Genomic DNA, 25,312 nt, shown 5'->3' with positions numbered 1-25,312 from the left:
AAGGGCTTGGGAGAGATTTCTCTCTGAAATCCTGGAGAGGAATAGACGGTGCTAAACTAGCTGGGCTCACTGTTAAATATTTGTTTATTTTTATTGATATCCAGCCTCTTCCACCCATGCTGGGTGTTCCAAGCAGCAGACAAATACAGTAAAACACTAAAATCTTAACCACTCCTGCTGTGGCCTGGGTCATTGCTGACTGTGCCACAGGATGGTTTGGCTATCATTCATGCTTTGTTGTGTGTGTGGTTTGCCTCACACCTGGCTGAGTATATTATATGGAGGCCATTCTCTTGGCATAGTGGTGGCGTCACCCGCTCTCTCCCTGATGTGATTTGTTTAAATGGTTCTGTCATTGTAGAACAGTTTCCTGTTTCCTGATTTCCAAGTCAATCCCCTGGATGCTTCTAGGAGGCAGATAAGTGAGGCAGAAAGCAATGGGCCATTCCCTGCCCTCACCCCAGTTGCTTGCCCCCCTAGCAACCAATATTGAGAGGCAGACTACCTTTGCACATGGAGGTTTTCATGTAGTGATTATGGCCAACAACAGTCACAGGCAAGTAGCTCTTCCTCCACGAATTTGTCTAATCCAGGGCTTGGGGAGACTGTGGGCTTTCTCCAGATTTAGATGGACTACAACTTCCAGCAGCCCAGGTCACTGATTGCACTGGGAGGCTGATGGGAGCTGGAAGTCCAAAGGGCCACAATGTTCCTCATCCCTCATATGATTCTTGTAAAGGCCTTGAGCCTGCTAAGAGCCCATTTTCATGCCCAAACTGGACACAAAGTCCTTCAGTCTTTTGCCAACTATTGATTCCATAACACACTTACCTGCATATATTATAGCTGTGGTTTCATATTACCCAAGTACCTGTTTTTAGCCTATTCATTGGAAAACTGATTAAAGAGCATTAATATTTTAAGAAGAAATACAAGTGACCTTTAAATAATGTTTTTGGCATTCTGGTTTTTTAAATTAAAAAATGTCTGTGGATCTTCTGATTTGATTAGGGTTTTGTGTCTTTATTATTAATATCATCATCACTGATTTATTAATCATGTTCTAAATCCCCACCTCAAGGTAATTTACACATAAGATAATTAAAAGTGAGTTAAAACCACACAAAAACCACAAATAAATTTAAAACTAGTCTAAAACCTTAGCAAGTGGGCACTCATCTCTAGCTGGGAAAGCCTGACAGGTGAAGGAAGCTATGCCTCTGAGCATGGCAAAAGGGCCTTTTCTGACTGTTGTGAAGCTGTCCACAGGTACCTTCAAACAGGAATGAGAACTCAGGGTCCTAGCTTAAATCTTTATGGGAGCTCAAATCCCAGCGCCTCTCTGCTGGAGACGCTTTCCAGCATCTTCTGGAATATTTCGCTGTCTCCCAAATTGCACAAAGTCCTTCCAGGATCTTCTACCACTTGGGCAATGATGGTCCCTGCACTGGGGGCTCCCCCACTGGGGTTCTACAACCAGGCCCTTGCAAATCTTAGCTCCCACAACCTTGGAGAGCTCGTGCCTTGGGGTCCGGGGCTCCTAGTGGGAGAAGCCTTGAGGAAGGGATGGGCAGGATCGAGCCCCATGGAGAGTTGCAACAACGGGGTGGGGGGCTGGGGACGGGACTCAAAGGCGTGGGACTCAAAAGTGGGAGCGAGAAACCAAAGGGAGAGTTGGACAATCCCTTTTTGAGAACTTCACTGTAAAAGTTTTATTTCCTTCTCTGGGTACTTTTTATTTTGAAAAATGCAGCCTCCAGCTGAACCCTCGTTAAAAATGCAGAAAGCTAAAATCGCGTTTAGCGATGTAGGGAGGTGAAAGCAATTTGGAAGCGGGTGCTGAATCAAGAGGGAGGCTCCCCCTGCTAGAAAAGCGCCCCCCGCGTAACCGAAACACAGCCGTCGACTCCAAGTTTCAGGTGTGTGTGTTGAGAGAGAGAGGTCCGCCCCCTCCCCTTGCAGCGACGGAGCCGGTCTGGCCCCCTGGCCGCCTTTGCCAGACCCGGGCGAGCGGGGAGGGGCCGGGGCGGTGGCAGCGGGAGCCCCGCCCGCGGAGCCTCACCTGGCGCGGCGGCTTTAAAGGCGCCGGGCAGGCCGGGCGGAGCCCCGCAGTGGTAGTAGCAGGCGAAGCAGGCGGGCGACGCGAGGGGGCCTCCTTCAGCCCAGGCAGCTCCAGGCGACGCAACGCGGGACGCGCCCGGAGCTCCGGCGAGGTTTCTCTTTGCCGACGGCGACGCTTTCCCTTCCCGTGGCGGTGATGGGGCTCCCGCGGAGCTGCCTGCGGCCCCTCTTGTTTCTCCTCCTCGAGGTGAGTACCTAACTAAGCGGGTCCCCGAAGGACGGTGTCGGTAAACAGCAGATCCCGGGGAAGGAGAGCGAAGGGGCGCATCAGTGCCTTGGGCGAGATGTTGTTCCTCGAGGGGAGGGGGCCACGGGGTCACGTTTCCCTTTCCCGCTTCCCTGAGGCTTCAGGTGCCTGACTGTCCCTCCGTTTGCCCCTCTCAGGTGGGGACTCTGCTAGCGGACCCGACGCAACCTTGCTCCGCTGGCTTCACCTCCAAAGTCTTCACCTTCGAGGTGCCGGACGGAGACCTGCCCCGGGGACACGTTTTGGGCCAAGGTGAGAAGGCGGCGGCGCGCGCGGGGAGAGGGGGGTACCGTCTGATGACTTTGCCGGACCTGGAAGAGGACTGGGGGCTTTGCGTGCTGGGCCAGGGGAGGCGATTGCACGATTTCGAGTATTTGTCTGAAGTGAGCCCCTCTCCGTGGCGTCTGGGCGCGCTCGCGTCTTTTTTTGGCTGTCCCTTCTTCTGGTCTTCCTCGGGCTTTGTTGCCCGTCGAGGTCTCCTGGCTGATCCTTTCCCTGTGTTGGTGTTTATTTCGATTTCCCGTAGTATAGTTTATGGGGTGGGGCGGGGGTGAGATCCATCTCGGCAGAGCGCCTCGAGGGCTCCGGTTTGAAGATTGCGACAGGGCAGGAGAGACGCCTTCGACGGCTGCGACGGGCTCCTCCTGCAGCCCCGGGCGCCGCTTTTCTAATCCACGGGATTAGTCTTTTTTCCGACTCTTGCAAACTGGACTGCGAGCTGACCACTGCCTCTCCGACCCCGCCGTTTCTGAGAGCTACGAGTGGGGTTGGCAAGCGCCACTCGCCTGTGGCCTCTGGCCCTTGAGGTGGCCGCGCTCCGCCCGGCGCGGCAGTACTGTTGGAGGTGTCCTGGAATTGGGGGGGGGTGCGGGTCTGCTTCCTTCCTGTTTACTCCTGGTGAGATGCTTTGTCCCCAGCCATTCTGCATGATAATCCTGGGCTGATGGCCCTTGATGGGCACCTGGTTGGGCCTGGGGGGCGGGGTAGGGCTTATTCCTGCGCAGCCATGTGCTCTCCCCTCCCCCGCCAGGTGCTTGTCAAGCTGTGCTGTCGGCGGGGGTCGGTGATGAGTTGGTTTTCCACAAGGTGTGGCTTGGAAATGACCAACTCAAAGGAATGGAATTCCTGGCAAGGCAATAAAGGAACTTCAGTAGTTGGGTGTTGATTCCCATAACTCTTGAGACCCTTATTACCTAGCCCATCTTCTCATAACCTCCCCCCTCCCTTGTCTTGCCTTTTTGCAATTCAAATCCCAGCATAACCACGAATTGGCTGTTTTGGCATTAGCATAGTCTCTCTCATTTGCCCAACTTTCTCTCTCTAGTCCATTTTTTTTCTTCCTTCTGTGCTTAAGGCCCCCAAAGGTTGCTCATGAAATGAACCCCCCCCCCCCCGCTACCAGTTAGCCTCAAAAAAGTTGGAGGTGCTTTGGTGGAAGTTGGCCCAAAGGGTTTGCAATTCTGACATCTGAGGGATAAATCCCCAATGTTGTTTGTACACAGCAAAAACAATAATTACATTAATTTTTTAAAAATCAGTTTATTTTCCCAGGAATTCCCCTCCCCAATACATTATGAAAACTTGTATTCTCATACACCATAACTTATACATCTATATAACACATTACATGATCCACAAATCAGTATAAATCTTTGGAACTGTCCTTTGGTTTTCTGAAGAATTTGTAAATGAAACGAAGCTCCATCATTCTACAGTTAAATTGTTTTACTGTTTCCATAGGCACCACCAAATCCATTGCCTGAATAAGCTTCAGCCAAGTTTTGCTTCTTGGTATAAGCTTACAGTGGGACAACGTGGATTTTGCTTCTATGGGGACTGAGGCTTATCATTACTCTTCATACTTATTGATATCATTAATAATAGTTACTGATATTGTAATTATCCTGTCTTCAAATAAGTTGTCCTGGCCACTTGCCCCCCATTTTATCCTCTCAACATCTCTGTGAGGCTGATTGGCTAGGTTGATTGAAAGAGTGAAAAGCTCACCTAATGAGCTTTGCAGCTGAATGGGGATTTGAACCCAGGATTCCCCAGTCATCACTGCACCACCCCTGCCTCTCTGGCAGCTTTCCCAGAGGAGGTTGTTGTGCCTTCAAGGCTGATCTCCCTGAGCCCCACTTGAATTCCTGTAACAAGGAGCAGATGGGCCTTGGCAGCCTTTGGGCCAACAGAACTGGGCTTGGCTGATGTCCCACATTACGGCTTCCTCTGTTCCACCCACTGATGGATGAGAACGTTGTGTTCTTTCCTGAAGGTGGGTGCTACCTAAATTTCGTGATAGACCCCCCCCCCAGGCACCTGCTGCATGATGCCACTGAAGTTCTCTCCATCCTCCTCCATCTTTCTTGAGGTCTGCTGCTCCAGATGATGTTGATAGGGGGGCGGGGGGGGGGAGGCAGGCTGGCCTAGCTGTTCGGCATGGCATCCTAATTGCCAGCAAATGTGTGTCTAGTTGTTTTGTGAAACAGGGACATTGTGCATGGAACAGAGGCTGGTCTGTCTCCTTTTCTCGGTCACCCCTGCCAGGAGCAGGAATCCATTTAACTCTCTCTGTGCCAGTGACTTAACTCTCCCAGAGACCGAAACTGCCCCTTCTGCTGCAAGCAACCAGCTCTCCCTGCCTCCGCCTCCCCAAACAGAATTCCTTCCACCTGCCTTGGGGTTGGGAATGAAAGGCAGTGGCATGAGCGGTGAAAGAGTACTGGCACACTGGAGCTGGCCGTCCTCGCTCAGCAAGACCTTCCAGTGTTCGAAAGTGACCTGTTCACCCAGCCGTGGCCTAATCCAACCTGCACACAGTTTGCTGGCTGGCACCCAAAGCCAATTAAAAGGCCTTGCAATGCAAATGTTTGTGTCCTTTAGGTCGGAACCTGGGCTCCCTGCATAGTTTGGTGGGAGGCTCTGTAGCCCCAGTTTTGAGTTCACAAAACTTTCATCTGATTTCCCCTCTGTATGGTGGGGAATTCTTGATTTGCCAGATTACCGGTATGTGCCAGCTCAGTGCTAGAGCACAACGAGGAAATCCTGGCTGACTTAATCTCTCTAGATTGGCCTCTGTTTCTCTGCTGCCCCAGGGAGATGGTCCAAGTTGTATAGCATTATGACTTCATTGTTTGTTGCTCATGGTAGCCTCTGGAACTTGGAGGAGGAGGAAGTTTACAGCTCCTGAAAGTGTCTGTTACTCTCCAGAGTGCAACTTCCAGTCATATAGGGCAGGAATACCTCCTTATCCATGCCTAAGGTGTAACTTAAAGCCAGGGCTTGGCTATGATGCATACAAAGTAATTAGAGCTTTTGTTCATGTGCAGAGTACATTTTAATTTCAACTAAATAATTGCAGCATGTATATTTGAGACTCAGTAGCAAGACTTCCTGGCCGGTCAGTGTAGCTGCTGTGCAATCTGTATGTTTCTGCTACAAACAGATTCCTCTTTATGCTTTTGCGCTCTAAAGTCTTCTTTTGTATACTGGTGATGATATCTTATCTGCTCCTTCACCGTAGGCTCCCAGGGTAGGTTACAGCAATTCAGTATTCAGTAAAGAGTTTTAAACAAACTACCAAGTTGGTCCTGGAATGTGTGTGTATGATGCCAAGGGCCAGGGTAAACTGATACCTGACGGAAACTCATCAGAACACTTTGGCAGTTGCGAGTGGATTAGCTGAAATTACTGCAGCATCTCTCCGCCGCCCCCCCCCCCCCAGTTTTATCAAAGCTGTTATGCCGATTTGCCTTCTGTTGCAAACCTTCCTTCGAAGGTGGCTCTGTTCAGCCTTGTCCTCCATAGGACAAGGAACCTTGGTGGGTTCCTGGCTGTATTCCCTGCCCCTTCTAGAATCTGCCTGGTGTTTACTGAGTTTACTGAAAGAGGGTTTAATCTGCTGTAGCTGCAGCTCTCCTCACCTCTTTGCACAGCTTGACCTCCATAATGGAAGGGCCTTGAGATAAGAATGCAGAGGGAGAGAGGGGGGAGCGAATTCCATGCATGCTGGAGAAAGGGGGAGGTCATGGTGGGGGGCAGGGCTGCACTGTAAGCTTGTTCCCCTGTTACCTGCTGTGAAGTGGGCCGAAAAATGCTTGCCCATGTGGGCACAGAAGGAGCCCCTGTGCCTTCTCTTCTTTCTCCCTTTGGGCTCAGCATCAGCACCAAGGGTGCCTCTGTCCCTCAGAGGCAGAACAAGCTTCTGTCCTACTGCCCAGCTCCTTGGAGGGCTGGAGTTGGAGCCCCAGTCCAGAGCCGAGTGAAATATAAGAGGTTAATTGCTAACTCCTTCGTTTTTTGTTGAGGTGTGGCTGGCCGGGGATTAACTGCTCCAGTGATTGCACTGACTCAATGGCTGAGTTACGGCTTCAGGGGCAGGTTGCAGGATGTGATGGGGCCCTGCCTGCCTCTTCAGCCCCTGCTGTGCGCTCTTAAGAGGCCCCAGCAGACCTTTTGGTTCCAGCCCTGCATGCGCACGTGACCATTAGGAGCTGCCTTGCTTGTGGAAGGAGGCATGGCAACCCACTTGCTCTCCTCTGCTGCTGCCAAAGCCTCTTGGGGAAGGGAAGAAGGAAGCTATTTCCAGTAATGGCATACGGAGGGGTCTCTGCTAATGGCTTTGGGGCGCGTCAGATTCCACTAAGTGATGAGAGCTCAGAGATGGACTGAGATGGCTTTGACCTCCAAACCTTTCCATGTCTGATGTGCACAGAGTTGGAAGAGTCTGTTCTTTCCCAGCATAAATGCTGGTGCTTGTTCCAGAGAGGTCGCGGCTAAGCAGGCGCATCTCTGCAGCCACAAATCTCCGTGCTGGGAGGAGGAACTGCAGTGGGGATTACCCACTGGTATTCCACACTAGTCCTACTCTGAGTGGACCCTTTGAAGTTAGTGGATGCAAGCAACTTAGGCAGGCTCATTGATTTCAGTTGGTCTCCTCTGAGTAGGACTTAGCTGAATGCAACTCATAGTCCTGAATGTCACTGTTGGCAATGGGTCTTTGCTCTGCATTTTAGGACCAGTACAGGGTGATTTTGATGTCTTGAGGTACTTTTAAAAGATAAGCAAATTTGTTATGGCATACAATTTTTTTGGTGTGTGCAAATTTATTAATGAAGATAAAAGAAAAAGTGGAAGAGGGGTTAAGGGGGGAACAACAGCAAACAAAAAGGGCGTCTCATGTTGACAATACAAGAACCATCATACATCCACCTTTCTTTACACATATAGCTCAGTACATCTAATCCAAATCCAAATCTAATCCAAATGTCCAGTTTGCTGACTCAAGTTCAGTTGCTGCAAGGGCCTGGAGGCCTCCAGACTGTTGAGTAATAGATGGTATTTGTGTTTCCAGGCTTGTTATGGCATAGCTTTGCATGGAGGAAAGTCTGCTTGACCAGATGCATGGATGTTCTGTCACGCACATTTTGCATCTGATTTATTGAATTCTGATCCTCAAGCACTTCTGCCATAACTGACTAAGGTGCCACAACACTACTTGTTTTTGCTGCAGCAGGCTTGACACACAGCTGCTACCTTTCTGGAACTTGGTACTTCTATTCATGGGTTTCACACGCAGTTGCTGATGGCATCATCACACGGCTCTGTGGGTTCTCTGTGTTTTGTGCAGCGTTGCCTCCAGGGCTGGCCCCAAAACATTTTGCTGCCTGAGTCAAAGGACAAGATGGTGCCTCCTCTCATTCTAGGTGCCAGAACCAACCAGATGGACACTTGAATCTTCAAGAGCAATGGGGCCATGTTTTCTACTGAGCTGCTCAGAGTGGCTGGGGCAACCATGTCAGATGGGTGGCATATAAATAATAAATTATTATTATATTACTGCAGTTGAAGGCAGGAGGCTAGCCGAGGCAATGTAGTGGCAACCTCATAGAGCACACAGCTCTGCCCACTCAGCACCCATCAGCATTTACCGCCTGAGATGACTGTTTCCCTCTGCCTAACAGTAGGGCCAGTCCTGGCTGTTGCCATCAGTGGTTTGAAAGCTCTCTTGGAATATTAATGGCTTTCTCTAGTTCAATAAAGAAAGGAATTGTTTCATTTAGGGTCTCATTTCAGTTGTGGCTTTAGATACTCTCACTGATGGGGCATGACTCATGAGCCCTTCTGCTCTTCAGAGCCTCACGGTTGTTAATGGTGTCTGCTAATTACTGCAGGCTTTTCACTGTCTCTCAACAGGGCTTGTCAACAACAGTCAGATAAGTGTAGTTGCAAAAAGTCACTTGTATAATACTATCACTAATTGTCATCAGGGATTCTCTTGATCTCAGAGTCATTCTAGAGCTGTTCAAGCCCCTCTTGTACCCTCCAGATGTTTTGGGGGCTGCAGTTTCCCTCAGCCCCAGCCAGCATGCCTGTGTCATAGTTCTAAGGAGCTGGAAAGGACCAGGTTGGAGGAGGCTGTTGTAGTTTCTCTAGTAGTTTCCCTGCAGCACAACAAAGTGTGTGGCACCTTGAAGACTTAGCAGGCTTATTGTGGTGTCAGTTTCTATAGGTCAGGACCCACTTCTTTAGATTGTCTCAGCCTTTATACAACCAACCAATCACTGCATGCTGCAGATACCTTCTGCAGATACCCTCTTCTTAGGAAGTCCATTCCACAGAATGTAGGAAGTGGGCCTTTAGTGTTGTGGCACATGCCCTCTGGAATCCTTTCCCCTTGAATAATAGACTGGCAAAGTCCCTGTTGTCTCTTCTGCACCTACTGAAGATTTTCCTCTTCTGACAAGAATTGTAAGTTGAGATCTTTTCTGAGCACCTTTGGGAAGAAGCTTGAGATATAAATTTAATTAATAAAAGAAGAATAAATAAGGTCAAATCTGGTGCAGCTGGTGCTTTCTTTGTTGGCTCTGCCTGTATACAGAGGGTAAGAGGTTCATAAGCTTCCATGGGCCATTCCACACCCCATCTCCTGCTTGGCATTTTGTTTCGTTGCCTTATACAGTCTTACCTTGGTTTTCGAACAGAATCCATTCTGGAAGTGCATTTGACTTTCAAAAACGTTTGAAAACCACGGCTTCCGATTGGCTGCAGGAGCTTCCTGCACTCAATTGGAAGCCGTGTCGGGTGTTCAGCTTCCAAAAAACGTTCACAAACCGGAACACTTACTTCTGGGTTTGCGGCGTTCAGGAGCCAAAACGTTCGAGTCACAAGGCGTTCGAGAACCAAGGTAGAACTGTGTTTATATCCTGCTTGCCTTTCCTCGTGAAACTAAAAGCTGTATCCACGGGCTTCCCATCCAGGCTCTGCTTAGCTTCAGCAAGGTGGTGGCCTCTGTGGTCAAGAACCTGCCTTGCATGCGGAAGGTCTCTGGCTCAACCCCCAGCAGCAACTCCAGGTAGAATTTCCTGCCTGAAATGGTGGAGAGCTGCTGCCAGTTGGTGTAGACCAGGGATCCCCAACCTTTGGCCCTCCAGATGTTTTGGACTACAGTTTCCATCATCCCTGACCACTGGTCCTTTTAGCTAGGAATCATGGGAGTTGTAGGCCAAAACATCTGGAGGGCCACAGGTTGAGGGTGCCTGGTGCAGACAATCCTGAGCTAGATGGACTGTTGATTTGACATCGTGTAAGGCAGCTGCTACCTATGTTCCTCTGCAGCTTCAGCCCATACCCTGGGACAGCATGAGAGGGAAACCAGCCTGCCCATCTCCTTTGATAGTCTTCATCCAGGTTCCATAATACAGGAGTAGGCAGACGCTGGATCTATTAGTAGATCTCTGGGGTCACTTGCCGTACATTGGCAAAGTGCTCTTGCTTCTTCCAGATGGTACAACAGCAGCAACTAAAAGCCTCTTTCTAAATTCGGCTGTCTTGAGGGAGCGGGTGGAAATGAGGAGGGAAGACAGGAGTTGGTTTTTGTGTGGAAAAAGCTTGAGACTCAGTAAGGAACTGAAAACACATTCCTGGGCTGAGCATATGCACTCAGAAAAAGTGCCATTTACGCTTAAATCTGTTTGCCTACCCCACTGGTCCCCCCAGAAGGGGGAACCTGCTGTGGTTCTGGAGATGTTGTTGAGCTTCCGTCAGCTCCAGCCAGCATGACCAACGGTCAGGGCTGATGAGAGATGGGGTCCAACAATATCTGGAGAAAGGGCACCATCTCCCCATCTCTGGACTATTTGACTTCAGTTGGTGGATCTTGGGTGTCTAGTTTAAGCAATGAGAAAGGAACAAGAGAAGGGTCTAATGTAGTCTTCGTCAACCTGGTGCCCTCCAGATGGTTTGGACTACAGCTCCCATCAGCCCCAACCAGCACGGATGGGAGTCATGGTCCACAGCATCTGGGGGGGGGGGCACCAGGCTGCCAAAGGCTGGTCTAGAGTGGGCAGTGAAGCTCATCCTTGAAAGGGCATAGAGGAACTTCTCTGCAACAAGCTCAAATACTTATCCCTTCCTATGACTGACTCATAAGCCACATGATTGAAAGCAGGGGCTATAAAGAGGCAGTGAAACTAGTTTGGGCTTTTATGGAAAGTCTCAGGAAGTGCATCATGCCTCTAATACTGCCACACAATTTCCTGGTGGGAAGGGCTTCTTTTCCCAGAATCCAGAGCCAAGGCCCTGGCTGCTGCTGCTGCAGTCGATTTAGGGTGTGTTGCGGATGCCTGCACTGATGACACCAGAATTAACGTGTTCGGAGGCTTTGCTAGTTGGCTGGAAACAAGAATATGGGGAGAGGCAAATAATGTTTGAGGTGGGTACACTGCCTCACCATGTCCCCCTCAACATTTGAAGCAAAGTGGGAGACATAGTAGTGGCATCCTGGTGGAATGGGGATTTTGACTTGTTGTTTATGGGGTTCTACTATTTCCCAAAACCTATGTTGTCTTTGTTTGGATCTGACCTCCCCGGAATTCAAAATGCTTCAATATTCTTGTCTTAAGTACAGGGTGCAAAGCCCTTTTTAGCCAGGGAGCCAAATTCCCTTCTGGGCAACCTTCAGAGGGCCACATGCCAGAGGTGGGCAGGGCCAGTGGTAAATGCTGGCAGAGTAATTAATGAAAATTTCACAGTGGGCTGGTTTTTGCACACACTCCTCTATCCTGCATCCCATACCCAAGGCATTCACGGTCAGAGTTTTGCCAGCCAGGCAAAAATATTCAAGGAGGGTACAAAGCAGGGGCAGTGACCTCAGGACAGTTCTGAGGGCCAGACAGAGGCTTGGGGGGGCACATTGGCCCTGGCCTGAGGTTCTCCTGCACCAAGACGTTGGAATACAGTTTGGCCAGGCGTGTGCATGTACATTCAGTTGTACACACTAGAGCCTCCCTAATAGCTATCCAATTTCTATTTCTTGGAACTGGTGCAAAGTATATTTTGTTCTCCTGTTGGCTGGACAATCAGGCTTCTCAACTTGTCTACACTGATGCAAATGCTGCTGCTATCACTCCCTGACCATTATTTTTTGGGGGTATGGTGGGGTCTCCATCTTATGAGCTGCAGCTGAAATATGAGGCCAGGACTGGGAGCAAAGTGGACACTTTGTTGTTTGCATTGTGAAAATCCAGATAATTTGATGACAAGCGGCCTGCTTTGTGACTGGGTGTGGGTTCAGTCCTGTGCAAGAGGGGAGCCCCTGGCATATTTTGTTTAAGCTGTGGTGGGCTTCTGCTTCCAAGGCCAGTCAGTGGGATCTGTTCTGGCACGCACAGAGGGCTTGGCTGCTTGCTACATCAGCAGAGCAGAGTGCTCTAATCAGTCTGGACTAAGCCTGGATTTCTGCTGCTGCTGCTGCTGCTGTTGCTCTGGCCGGTGCTGCTCAAACACCCCCTTGCTCTGCAGGGGCTGTGCAAGCAATTCAATGTTCTTCGAGTGCCAATCCATTAAAGGGCAAACAAGACCCCTCCCATCCATTTGCAAGACGCTCTCTTGAATGCAGTTGAGATCTTTCAGTGCTTCCCTTCCTGGGCGATGGCTTATCAGCAGCACATTCCAACTCTCCTCCTCCAAACTCTTGCCCCCTCAATTAGGAAACTTGTTTGCACATGTGCCGAGACAGGTCAAAGTTTGGCTGGCCCTGATAAGGGTTGCTGATGCTCAGAGGGGATCTAAATAACTTGGACTGTGAGCTGCAGCTGGCCTGGAGGATCAGTCAGGGCCAAAATACCTCTCCTCTAGGGGTAAGATTTAATTCTTAATGTTATTGAGTGGAGCTTTTTCCTGCTAGGCTAGGATCCAGGCTGACGCAGCCTCTTTTCCTTCTCCCTCTCCCTCCCCAACCCCCCAGTCCAGTTTGCAGACTGCCAGGGATGGAAGCTGGCCTTGTACACAACAGAGGATGCCAACTTCCGGGTGCTGCCCAATGGGACGGTCCTGGTGCAGCGCCAAACGCGGCTCCATGAGCAGGAGACGACCTTCGCTGTGCATGCCTGGGATTCCACGGGTACCAGATCCTCCTCTGCCTTGGTGACTGTGCTGGTGCGGAACAAAGGCCCTCCTTCTCCAAAGGTAGTGTGCAAAGCAGCTGGCAGGGGCCTCGGGGGAGTGCAGGTGGCAGGCACCATGGCAACCTTTGTCCTTTGAGAATGGCTGCTGTGGTGGAAACTATGCTAATAGGGCAAGGCTGTACCTCTGCAGGTGGAATGCACCTCTCTGAGGAGGGGCTCCGTTTGCCACAAGGAGGGAAACTCTTCCTGCTACAGAAATAACTCTGGATTTCCCCACAGCCTTCATTTGCTCTAGCTTCTAATTCTGTTGCTCTTGGGAGCTTCTTTTTTGGTGTTTTCAAAACTGGCTCCTTTTCTGGGTTTTTGCAGAGAATTTCGATGGGTACTTGCTCTCCAGAGGAGGACATTTGGCTTTCCATGGAGGGTTAGAATTGTACAGTGGTACCTCAGGTTACATACGCTTCAGGTTACAGACTCCGCTAACCCAGAAATAGTGCTTCAGGTTAAGAACTTTGCTTCAGGATGAGAACAGAAATTGTGCTCCGGCAGCGCAGCAGCAGGAGGCCCCATTAGCTAAAGTGGTGCTTCAGGTTAAGAACAGTTTCGGGTTAAGTACGGACCTCCGGAACGAATTAAGTACTTAACCTGAGGTACCACTGTATATAAAATTCCCTATTCTGAAGCTGCCGGTAGGCTTAGCTGGGCCAACTGCTATGGGGGGGGGGCTGCTGTCAGCTGTTCTCAAAGCAATTGACAGCGACCTCCCCACACTGCTGGCCTTGCAGCCTGCAGCGCTAACAGACCTGCCACCTGCCTTCTTTCCTTGTTGATAGTTGGATAGGATATGGGTGCAGTCAAGGCACCAGAATAGCTCCTCTTACTCTGCTCTGTTGTTTTTGCTCAGCCTTCCCCAACCTGTGGGCTCCCAGCTGCTGGAGCCGATGGCAGTCCACCCACACCTGGAGAGCAGCACCTGGTTAGGGAAGGCAGCTGCTGTTGCAGAGGTCTCTACAACTCTTGGTCCCTTCTTACAGGAGGAGCTTGAGCCTGCCAGCCAAGCAGAAGTGCTGTATTTCTCCCCGGCAAAGCCTGGCCTGAAGAGGCAGAAGAGGGACTGGGTTATCCCTCCCATATCCGTTCCTGAAAATGAAAGGGGCCCGTTCCCTAAGAACCTTGTTCAGGTATGGCAGATTCCTGTGGTGATGGGGGTGTCTGTGGGCCTTGCCCCAGAGGTAACAAGGGCATATGGATTCATTCCCAGGGTATCTGTGCTTAATGCCCTTTTATAATATGTGGCTTGAGGCTGCAGGTGGCTGAGCTTTTCGGATAGCGAAGGGTGCTCAGTCTTCCCGAACCAGCAGCCCTTTACAGAAAGTGAGCATCCAGTGCTTTCTGCAGCACCTCCTATCTTTCTCTCCCTGCCTCAGATCAAATCCAACCGGGACAAAGAAACCAAGATCTTCTACAGCATCACCGGTCAGGGTGCGGATAGCCCTCCTGAAGGAGTCTTCATCATTGAGAAAGAGACAGGCTGGATGAAAGTGACTCAGCCGCTGGACAGGGAGAAGATTGACAAGTACCATGTAAGGGAACTCTTTGAACTAGCACCCAGGAGACCAGGGTTCAAATCCCCATTCGGATTTGAAGCACACCGAGTGACCTCGGGGCAGTCACTGCCTCTCACCCTAACCTACCTCACAGGGTTGTTGTGGGGACTAAGTGATGGCGGGGGGCGGGGAGGGAAGAACCATATATGCCACCTTGAGCTCCTTGGAGGAAGAAGTGGGATATAAATGTAATAAATAAATAAACCAGGCCCCCTGTTGGGTTTAAGTCTGTCTGCAGGCGTTTAGGCTGGAAGGATGTTCCTCCCATCAAATTAGAAGCAGAGGAAGGAAACTTCCAGGCCACAGAAGTGCTTTAAATGTGGCTCTCCGTCTCCCTGCAGCTTTTATCCCATGCTGTGTCTGAGAACGGCAAACCTGTGGAAGAGCCCATGGATATCGTTGTCAAAGTCACAGACCAAAATGACAACAGGCCTGAGTTTACCCAGGAGGTCTTCAGAGGGTCTGTCTTGGAAGGGGTGACACCTGGTAAGGAGGGGAAGGGGTTGGAAGAGGGAGCAAATGGCATTGTGCGGGTGGGGGTGGGGTGTAAGAGGGGGCACCTCTAGCCTGGTTATGCACACGCCAGCCTGCATCTGTAATGGGATTGTTTGTATTGCTTGTGCATTTGCCACCCTGATCTCGTTTGGGATGTAGGGCACGGGAGATAAGTTTAATAAATAAGAAACAGTAGGATTTTGTTTGTGGTTGCTTGAACTTAAGCTCCCCTGGCATGGCTTATCTGTCTTCTCCTATTTGCTATCTGGCTGCAACAGTGGGTGGACTTCCCCATGCTTGTAAAATTAAAAATAAAGCAAAGTCTGGCACCACCACACATATAAATGTCTCTTGTAACTGGGAACTATAACAATGCTTATTTCAATAAAGAAGAAAAAGTCCCCCTCTTGATAGATAAATCAAACATCCACTTTGCAAATTTACTAATTCTGTTGGCTTATTCATTTTGGCAGCAGATTATATTTCCAAAACTAAGCCTTGATTATACAGTGGACGGGTTTGACCATTTTCATTGGATGCTTATGGCTGAAGTGGAGATTTACGTATACTTCAGTGGTTGATTATGCAAGTATGTGGTGGTGTCAGATTTGAAAAGAGGCATCCTCATTCTACTTACCCAACTTGTTTCCATCCAGAAATTGTTGGACCACAGCTCGCATCACTCCTAACCATTGATCAAGCCTCCTGCGGTTAGTGGGAGTTGTAGTCCACCCACATCTGGAGGCAATAAAATAAGAGAAAACTGCCCTAAGGTGTTCAAAACGCCACCTGCTCTTTTGTTTTCTAAAATATAAGCAAGCCTTGCCATGTGCTTCTGAATCTCTCAATCTAGCGCAGTAGCAGATTAGATGAGAGCCAGTGTGGTGTAGTGGTTAAGAGCGGTAGTCTCGTAATCTGCGGGACCGGATTCGCATCTCCGCTCCTCCACATGCAGCTGCTGGGTGACCTTGGGCCAGTCACAATTCTCTGAAGTCTCTCAGCCCCACTCACCTCACAGAGTGTTTGTTGTGGGGGAGGAAGGGAAAGGAGAATGTTAGCTGCTTTGAGACTCCTGAAGGGGAGTGAAAGGCGGGATATCAAATCCAAACTCTTCTTCTTCTTAAATTGGTTATTGAAAACTAATTTTTTACTCCAGCCAATGACACTGTCCAGACCAAGAAGCCCTTGAAACAAAATATCCTGTCCAGGAGAAAAAGGACACTACGATTGGCTCAAACCCTTTTAAGCTTTTGGCATTTTGGGAGTTGTAATCCAAAATACCCAGAGGGCACCAGGTTGGTGAATGATGGTGCAAGCTATGGGAGGGCTATAGCAGCCAGAGCAGAGCACCTGTGTTGCAGTTGCAAGGAACCCCAGTTTCAAGCGGAAACAGTCATAGGCTCAATAGACAGATTTTGCTTGTCTTTAAGGCTGCTGCTTCATATGTTGGGCATTACATTCACTCTCTCCTTCCCCGCCCCACCCCCTTCTTCTTCCTCTTCGCCCTCCTCCTCTGCCATCCCCTTTGGCACCAAACCAGGCACCTCCGTGATGCAGGTCACCGCTACTGATGCAGACGATGGCATAACACAACTCAACGGTGTCATTGCCTACTCCATTTTGAGCCAGGTTCCCGAGGTGCCCCACAAGCAGATGTTTGCCATCAACAAGGCAACAGGGGCCATCAGTGTGATTGCCAGTGGCCTGGACCGAGAGGTAAAAGGCCAGCACGGGGGAGGGGGGAGCCATATAACTGGTGGAGTGGGTAATGGGCCTTGGCTGCCTGGGGGAAAAGGCAGCATTGCAGTAAGTACAGTGAATAGTTAAACTCTGGGATCTGCTGCCATAAGAGGTAGTGGCGGCCAGCAATTTGGAATGGACAAATTCCTGGAGGGATGTGTTCTTGTGATACGGCAGTATTTCTTGTGATTCCCGGCAACTGGTTTTTGAAGTGGGGACAGAGTGCTGTTTTGCTCATGTCCTCCCGGTGGGCTTCCCAGAAGAGGCATCTGATTGGCCACTGTAAGGACAGGATGCTGGAGTAGATGGGCCTTTCCATTTTAGGGCTGTCTTTCTGTTCTGAAGTAAGTACCGCTGGAGCAGAGAAGAGTTTTAGCTCTAACCCTCTTCTCAAACCTCAGGAGTCCTCAGGAGTTCTCTACGGAGAACTGCAGGATCCTGGACATGGATTCATTTTCAGGTGACTTGTAGGCCTAGGGAGGCCCAGGGAGGTCTGCTTTGCTACTCCCAGATTAGACACAAATCCAGGCAGGAGGTGTGGTTTCAAGGCTCTAGACCTGGTTTGCGTGTGAGAATGTCTGCAGTGGGTGGCGTACTTTTTCCACAGGCTACAGAGTGAAGGAAGAGACGCTTTTATTCAAATGGAGCCTTTGTCAATCCGTCACTAATACCAACCACAATACTTGCCTCTTCCAGAGAGTGAGCGAATACACACTGACCCTGCAAGCAGCAGACTTGGATGGCGATGGGTTAACTGGCACCGCAGTGGCCGTGATAGAAGTTGCAGATGTAAACGACAACGCACCAGAGTTCAAGGAGCCAACGGTAGCAATCCTGCATTCTTTGGAGCAACTATAGGGGGCGGGGGGCTTGGGGGGATCTGCACATGACTTTGGGATGTCTCAAGGGGTGAGACAATGCAGCAGCTCCTCTAAACGCTTAGGGTTTTGTAACTGTTGTGTAGACAACTGCTGCTTATAGCAACCCCCATTGTTTTAGATCTTCCTGGTTGCAAAATGGCCTTTGGCTTATGTGGGTCAGAAATTTCATCCCAAAGCCCCAACAGGATAGGCGCACCCCTGGCTGCACAAATAATTCCAGCAGACTGAGGACTGCTGCTGGCAAGGCCACTAGGAGTTTGCATACTAAGCTGAAGGGGTTGGGGACTGGTGGGTGGCTGGGTTGTGTAGTGCATGCATGATGGGGCTGTGCCTTGCAAGCAGAGAGGAGCATTTCCCTATCCGTGCAGCTAACAGGTCGGTTCCACTTCTCCTAGTACTCTGCAGAAGTACCAGAGAACGAAGCAGGGCTGGAGGTCGTGAGGCTGGCTGTGACTGACAAGGATGCGGTCGGCTCCCCAGCATGGCTTGCAGAGTACAACATTGTGCAAGGCAATGAGGGGAATTCCTTCACCATCTCCACTGATCCAGAGACCAATGAAGGCATCTTGAAAACGGCTAAAGTAGGTGCTGGAATGTGTGTGCTTGTACACCTATTTTATTTAGCAAATTTAAAGTATCATTTAAGCGGTTGGCAAAGAGTTGTACAAAATATTTATGGGTAGGGTGGGGGAATAAAAGCAGGCTTTAAAAACAGTACACATTATAAAATCAGAATATAGATAAAATCAACATTAAAAATATATACATAATAAAACAGCATGCCTGGATAAGCTTCCCTATGTGGAAAAGGTTTTAACAGGTGTCAGAAACAGTCCAATTGAGGTGCCTGTTGGATATCAATGGCAGGGAGTTCCAGAGAACAAATGCTGCAACTCTAAAAGATGAATGCCTTGTAAATGTGGAAAAAATTTTTGTGACACTACAACAATGCTGTAGCCCAGCTGTGCAAAACATCTGGCAGTTGGCAAAGACTGCTGTTGCCTACAGCTGCTGTCTTTGTAGTAAGGTAGTTTGCCTAGTCCAAGAGACACACAAGGGAGAGGAAAGCAAATGCCCTTGGCTCTAGTTCACAACAGTGGTTGCTGCAGTTGCCCTCCCTGGTTTTGCCACTCCTCCTGCTTCAGCCCCAGCATATGCCAGTTCCACATGTCTGGTCTTTTCCTTGTTTTTAGGGCTTGGACTTTGAAGCAAAGAAACAGTACCTGCTGCAGGTAGCCGTCACCAACCAGGCCCCTTTTGTGGTGAAGCTCCCAACCTCCACAGCTACTGTGATAATCAACGTGAAGGATGTGAATGAGGCCCCAGTCTTTGCGCCTCCCATCCACAAGGCAGAGGTTTCAGAGGACATCCCAATAGGGCAGAAAGTCACCGCATACACGGCACAGGACCCAGATAAGATGCAATCCCAGAAAATCAAGTAAGCATTTCTGTTGCTGGTTGGCCAGGAGTTGAACCTAGTGGGGTGAATAGTGTTAACAGGCAGGCAGCATTGGCTTAATGGCTTGATGAGAGGTGGGTGGAGATCAATGGGGCTGGTCGACGATAGCAAAGCCACATCAGGCTGGGCTTTGTTGCTTCTAAACATTTCCATCTTCCAAGAACGGGGTGTCCATCAATGCTCAGTGGCTCCGTCTTAATAAATGGAGCCCTGGGTGCTTGAAAGGGAGGGCAGGAAATGCAGGGAAGGTAAAGTGATACCTCTTAATGGACCAGCTCAGGTTGGTGTTGAGAAATGTGCAAGTGCCGCAGAATGTAAGGAGAAGTCAGTCTTGAGTTTCAGAGCAGGCATGCAGGCTCCCTGGATCAATAGCAGCTGGTCAAATGAGGCTGCATTTTATCTGCTTTTGAGTTCAATGCAGCAAGCACATTGTGCTGAAGTCAAAGGCATGATGTTGGCCTGATCCAGAGAAAAGATTGAAAGCAGGATAAATTGCATCTTGAAAGATGTGTGTCTCGGGGGGTAGGGATCATTTACCTTTCCCGCTGGGGATGGGGCAAAAAAAGTACGCTGCCCCACAACCCTTTTCTATGTGGCTCACTTGTGATGCATTGTTCTAAAAAAACAAGGGAGGTATATATTTTAGATGGTTAAGATCTTTGTGCGCACAGAAAAACTGGGAGATGAGGGAGGAGGAGAAACTTGAGCCAGCCTCTCTGGCATGCTAAGTCTTCACAAGCAGTTTTTAAGGAAGAAGAGCAATGAAGCAATGTCTCCACCTGCATCCCGAAACAGGACCCATCCTAACATTGCTGTAGCAAACAGTGTGTGCTAATTAGCCCCAAAGCTGAAATTCTCAGGGGCTTTCTTGCTGGCATGCTTTATAAGACACATTCCTCCTTTTGTGGTCCCTTGGGATTTAAACGTGTTCTCTCCTGCCAGGTACTCCATGGGGAATGACCCGGCTGACTGGCTGGCCATCCACCCGGAAAACGGCATCATCACAGCCAAGGGCAGCCTGGACCGGGAGTCCCACTTTGTCAAGAACGACACCTACATGGCCATTGTGCTGGCGGAGGATGATGGTAAGCTCTGTGTGGTAGGAGGGACGAGTCCCCTGCCCTGGGTCACCATCTCTTGTGGGGGGAGGGAATCAAAGGACTCTTTGTTGGCCTGTGCATCAGCCGCCTGGGAGCTTCCCGTGTGAGGGGCACGTGGCTATGGAGCTGCAGCCTCCTCACAGCCTGTCACGAGAAACCACATCCCAGACCTTGGCTGTTTATCTGTTTAGGAAGTGGAGACAAGGGCAGAGGTGGGTGCAACCCAGGCCTTCTGAAGACACAAATCAGGGGTCCCAGACAGCCTCCTGCTGGCTGACGAGGATGGGAGTGAGATGCAGCCACAGGCCACAGTGGATGGCAATGGGGAAGAGGAGGAAAATGTTCATCCACATATTATCTGGGACACCTCTTGCCCCTTCCCCACCCCACCCCACTTTCTGCTTCTCTTGAGAAGAACAGTGTTGCAAGGACTCACTTGGGGATGATATGCACAGCACCACAGCCACAACTATGCAAAAGTCTCACATTCTGTGCTTAAAAAAAAAAGTAGGCTAATAAACCACATTGTGCAGATTAATGCTGAATTAAGCATGCTCTTCTCAACATTGCATGCATTTTGAAGAGGGTTTAATGCTCTTCAAAAGCCAAAGCAAATGGAATATATAAGCTGTGGCAGTTTGAGTATCAATCTTAAATAAAAAGCCTATTTGACTTGACATACTTAAGCATGTTTTACTTCAAGAAATCATACACAACACAGATCCTCAGAATAAATTACATTAATGCAGATAGTTGGCACAAGCCTGAATGTTTTGCACATGTCCTCATTCTGTGCATTCTGAACTTGCTGTTTGTAATTGGTAAGATTCTGGATTCCTTTATGCTTGGTTCTGTTTTGTTTTTGCAAAGAGCAACTCTTGGGAGCAGGAAGCCACGAGAGAGGGTCTGTAGCTATACAAGACCCAGAAGCTCCATCATTTGCATGCTGGACTGTAAGGGGACACTGCCAGCCTTTATTAAGGCCTATCTCTGACCCATATCCATTAGAAAAGCTCTGAAACCTGTGGACATAATTTGAATGCCGGGCTCCTGGCATTCTCTGCAGAATTGTGTCTGGGAAGGTGTGGCAAGTGAGCCTGGGCCAGACTATAGCCCTGCTTCTTCCTCATTCATCTCTGTTTCTAAAGGCACCTTCTTTCCATCCTGCTCCAAACAGGAACCCCTCCAGCAACCGGGACGGGCACCCTCCTGTTGACCCTGCTGGATGTGAACGACAATGGCCCCGAACCCGACCGGCGGGAGATCATCGTCTGCAACAGCAAGCCAGTGCCCCAAATGTTGCGCATCCTGGACAAGGACCTTCCCCCCAACACCTCCCCATTCCGTGCAGAGCTTCTCCACAACTCGGAAGAAAATTGGGCTGTCGAGATGGACAACAAAGGTGGGGTGAGCAGTGGGGAGGAAATGGGGTGCCTTTCCAGAATAGCTGTCCATGGTCTGTGCTGGAACAGGAATCTTCTCTCCTTTGGCAGCAATGCCCAAGTGACTCCCTCTTCTTAGTTCTCCCTTCTCTCCTCCCCACTTTCCCCACAAGGTCTTAGCCAGCCAGAGATGGTTATTCCCTGTTCCCTTTGGGACTTAGGAATATCCCAGGGAAGCCAGTTGCCCTGGCTGGGGTGAGCTCCTCTGTCTGCACATGCTTGGAAATCCTTTTTCTAAGACAGTCTGCTTGGGTAAGGTCCTACACTGTGTGTGGCCGTCATTCCTTTTCAGCAGGTGCAGCTGAAGAGAATTCATTAGCTGAGTGTTAACGGAATGCTTCTTTCGGTGGCCGTAATCCATTCCCAATGAGCCGACTCTGTTCCTGTTTTATTGCGCTTATGCTCTGGTTGTTCCTTTTGCAGGAGAAATTGCAACCCTGACACTGTTGCAGCCCTTGAAGCAAGAGACGTACAAAGTTTACCTCCAGCTCTTTGACAACCAGAACATGGAGCGGCTGACGGTCCTCACGGCAACTGTCTGTGATTGTGAGGGGCATACAGAAGGGTGCCCGGGTCCGCAGGGGACTGGCATTGAGGCTCCCATCATCTTAGCCATCCTGGGAGCCATTTTGGCTGTGCTGAGTAAGTGTGCAGGTCACTGTCCTCCTGTCTCTGTGGGCAGAGTGGGGGAGTGAAACCATGGAGGGCAACTCCTTATACCAGAAGTTTTCAACCTTTCTGAGTCCACAGCTCCCTTGACCATTTTTTCTGAGGCACCCCTGTGGGGCTTAGGAGCCCAGTTATGTCACCCCTTGCCTGCCAAGCTGGCAGCATCTCATCCTTTTTTGAACATGCTCCCTTGTGGAGTGTTCCCTCAGTCTCCTTCCTTAGGAGTCCTCTGGGCAGTTGCTGATCTCTGAGCTGATCCCCTGCCCCATAAAGAAAGATGCCTTCTTACACTGCCCCACAGGGACCTGGGAAGCACCGCCTGGCTAGCCCCAGAGGCATAATTCGCCTGTGGAGCTTGTAGCCAGGGCTGCTACAACAAACAGCTGTGCAAGCCTTTGGGAGGCAGAGACGCCTGCTTCCAGTAGAATCTCAGTTCACCCTTCCAAAACCCGGTGCCCTCTCTTTTGAACTCAACTCCCATCAGTTCCAGCTTCATATAGCCATGCTGACTGGGACTGATGGGAGTTCTAGTCCAAAACACCAGGAGGGGGCACCAGACAGGGAAAGGCTTGCTCCTCTGACATGAGTGCAGAAGCACCTGCTAAGAGGCTGTGCTGAGTCTCTGTTTCTCTCCCAGTTATCCTGCTGCTGCTGCTCCTCTTTGTGCGAAGGAGGAAAGTGGTGAAGGAGCCTTTGCTGCTCCCAGAGGAAGATACCCGGGACAACATTTTCTACTATGGTGAAGAGGGAGGTGGCGAGGAAGACCAGGTGGGTGCCCCTTCGACTCTATCCAATTAAAAGGGACATGAGGCAATTGAGGAAGTGTCATCTGTAAAGGATGTGCTGTGTTGCAAATGTCTGATGGGACTATAGTATCCTCAATACATGCAATGCCCCCAGAAGACTCTCCTCCCAGAGATAAGCAACGTCTTTTGCTGAAAAACATGTTCCATCCTGTACAGCTGTCCACCCTCTACAGCCCACAATGGGTCAGGTGGTGTTGTGACCTGGTCTTCATCCTCTCCAAGTGTCTTCCCCATTTTGTTCCAGTACCTCCAGTTGCCTACCATCAACATCTAAATGGCAAGGAAGGAGAGGCAGCTTCCTTGCCCTGTTGTTTTCTGCAGTTTTCAAGCTGCAGAGCCTCTGCATCATCTTTTCTCTCTCCTCTTCTTCCCCTTCCTCCGAAAGGACTATGACCTCAGCCAGCTCCACAGGGGCCTGGATGCTCGTCCAGAAGTCGTCCTCAGGAACGATGTCCTGCCCACCCTTCTGCCAGCTCCACAGTACCGCCCGCGCCCTGCAAACCCAGATGAAATTGGCAACTTCATCCATGAGGTAAGGTTGGAGGAGGAGGGTGCTGAAAGGGAACGCTGGTTGGCAATCTGCTGCATATCCTAATGTTGTTGGACTCCAGCTCCCAGCACCCAGCCAGTATGGCCAGTGGTCAAGGATGGCAAGTTGTAGGGAGAGCCACAGGTTTGCCACCCCTGTTGCACAAGGCAAGCCAATGGCTAAAGCTTGAGTGTGCATGTCTGGGGAAACCCAGCCAGATGGGCGGGGTATAAATAATAAAATAATAATAATAATAATAATAATAATAATAATAATAATAATAATTTTTATTTATTTATTTAATTTATTAATTAGTTTGTCTTTTCATACTGTTCTTCAACCCCTAAATAGTTTCTAGAAGTCTGTGTCCTTTCAGTTTGGTACCATCGAAATTGACGGGCAGCAGCTTTTTTTCTGTTTCCCAGCTGTGCTGCTGGAGACTCTGCAATCCACAGACAACTAAGACTGATTTTACACCCCACATCTCTCACATGAATGTTTGTTCATTCAGAAATAACTATCCATTCTACCAGATTGCAATGTTTATTTCTTAAGAGAACTGCAGTTTGAGAAAAAGTTTTCCTGCACAGTTGGTTCTTAGCTCTGGTGTAAAATGTGAAATTCCTCTTGACCCTTAGAGAGATAACTGGCTGTTCTATACAGCTGAAACTATTATTATTAAGAATCACATTCCATGAGGCTTCCCAAAGCTATTTAGAATATACTGAAAACATATATAAAACTATTACATCTATAAAGGCAGCTTCTCCCCTTGCTCCTGCAGAACCTGAAGGCAGCAGACACGGACCCCACGGCGCCCCCCTATGACTCCCTGCTGGTGTTTGATTACGAGGGCAGTGGCTCCGAGGCCGGCTCCCTCAGTTCCCTCAACTCCTCTAGCTCTGACCGGGACCAGGATTACGATTACTTGAATGACTGGGGCAGCCGCTTCAAGAAGCTGGCAGACATGTACGGTGGGGGCGTCGACGACTAAGAGCCATGGGTGGACTTTTGCAGCCCAGAGACTGGGTGGTCGTGGCTGGCTCTCACCCCTGCCGTTGGGGATCTCTGCAAGAACCACATGCTCCTCTTTCCCAGCAAAGCCTCCCTTGCATTGCACCGGCTCCTGCCCGAATGCCAAACACACTGCATCTCCTCCTTGGGTCCCTGGTGGCAACACCTGAAGCCCTGAGAAGGACCCAGCAGCTTCCTGGCAGAGTGTCTGGCTTCCTCTGAACTCACAGGCTGCCTTCATGAATGTGTCTGCGAAGGCTTTCTAGCCAGATGAGCGATGCTGTACATTACCTGCCTCTGAGTGCCTCTTGATGAAAGTGTCATCCCTTGCCAAGGAACCTGTCAGCATTCAGGGAGGTCTGCATTCTGTACCCTGGTTCCAAGAGAGGGTGTATGTCAGAAGATGCCCAGTTCTTGCTGCTGGAGCTGATGTGTGTTCCGCCTATATCCATTTGGTGCCCCCGTACAAGATACATGGATGGACTGTGGGATGGGGCAGGTGTGGTGCATGGGGATGTAGTAGCTGTGTGTGTGTTGTAGTGGAGCAGCAGCTCTGCCCAGACTCCTGCGATCAGCTGGGGCACCTGCTCCCCACTGGCTCAGCCCCCAAAGTGCCAGCAGTCCTCTTAGAAACTTTTGGCTGCTTTTTTTTTTTTAAATAAGCATCTCCTAAGTGCTCCTAGGTCAGTTCTTTCCTACTTTTAGGTACGAAATAGACTTGGTGTTAAGCTAAAGGGTTGGACAATCAGGGTGTAAAGTTTTAATAAAGGATTTTCTTTTTTAAACATGGGTGTTT

General features: G+C 49.8%; 1 protein-coding gene across 1 annotated transcript; it reads left to right on the top strand.

Moving 5' to 3' along the window:
• Positions 1 to 2,066: 2,066 nt before the first annotated feature.
• Positions 2,067 to 25,301, top strand: LOC128419333 (B-cadherin-like). The gene is made up of 16 exons (XM_053399881.1): positions 2,067 to 2,308; positions 2,506 to 2,620; positions 12,615 to 12,835; positions 13,809 to 13,955; positions 14,202 to 14,357; positions 14,723 to 14,867; positions 16,417 to 16,592; positions 17,313 to 17,441; positions 17,893 to 18,078; positions 18,691 to 18,935; positions 19,899 to 20,041; positions 21,234 to 21,458; positions 21,922 to 22,140; positions 22,805 to 22,935; positions 23,359 to 23,505; positions 24,287 to 25,301. Exons 1-16 carry the CDS (start codon positions 2,258 to 2,260, stop codon positions 24,494 to 24,496), a joined length of 2,646 nt encoding a protein of 881 aa, XP_053255856.1. The 5' UTR covers positions 2,067 to 2,257; the 3' UTR covers positions 24,497 to 25,301.
• Positions 25,302 to 25,312: the final 11 nt, after the last annotated feature.

Source organism: Podarcis raffonei, chromosome 8 (genome assembly GCF_027172205.1).
Source record: "Podarcis raffonei isolate rPodRaf1 chromosome 8, rPodRaf1.pri, whole genome shotgun sequence".
In the NCBI taxonomy this organism is placed as follows: Eukaryota; Metazoa; Chordata; class Lepidosauria; order Squamata; family Lacertidae; genus Podarcis; species Podarcis raffonei.
Note: the sequence above shows the minus strand (reverse complement) of the source record. Positions and strands in the feature narration are given on the sequence as shown.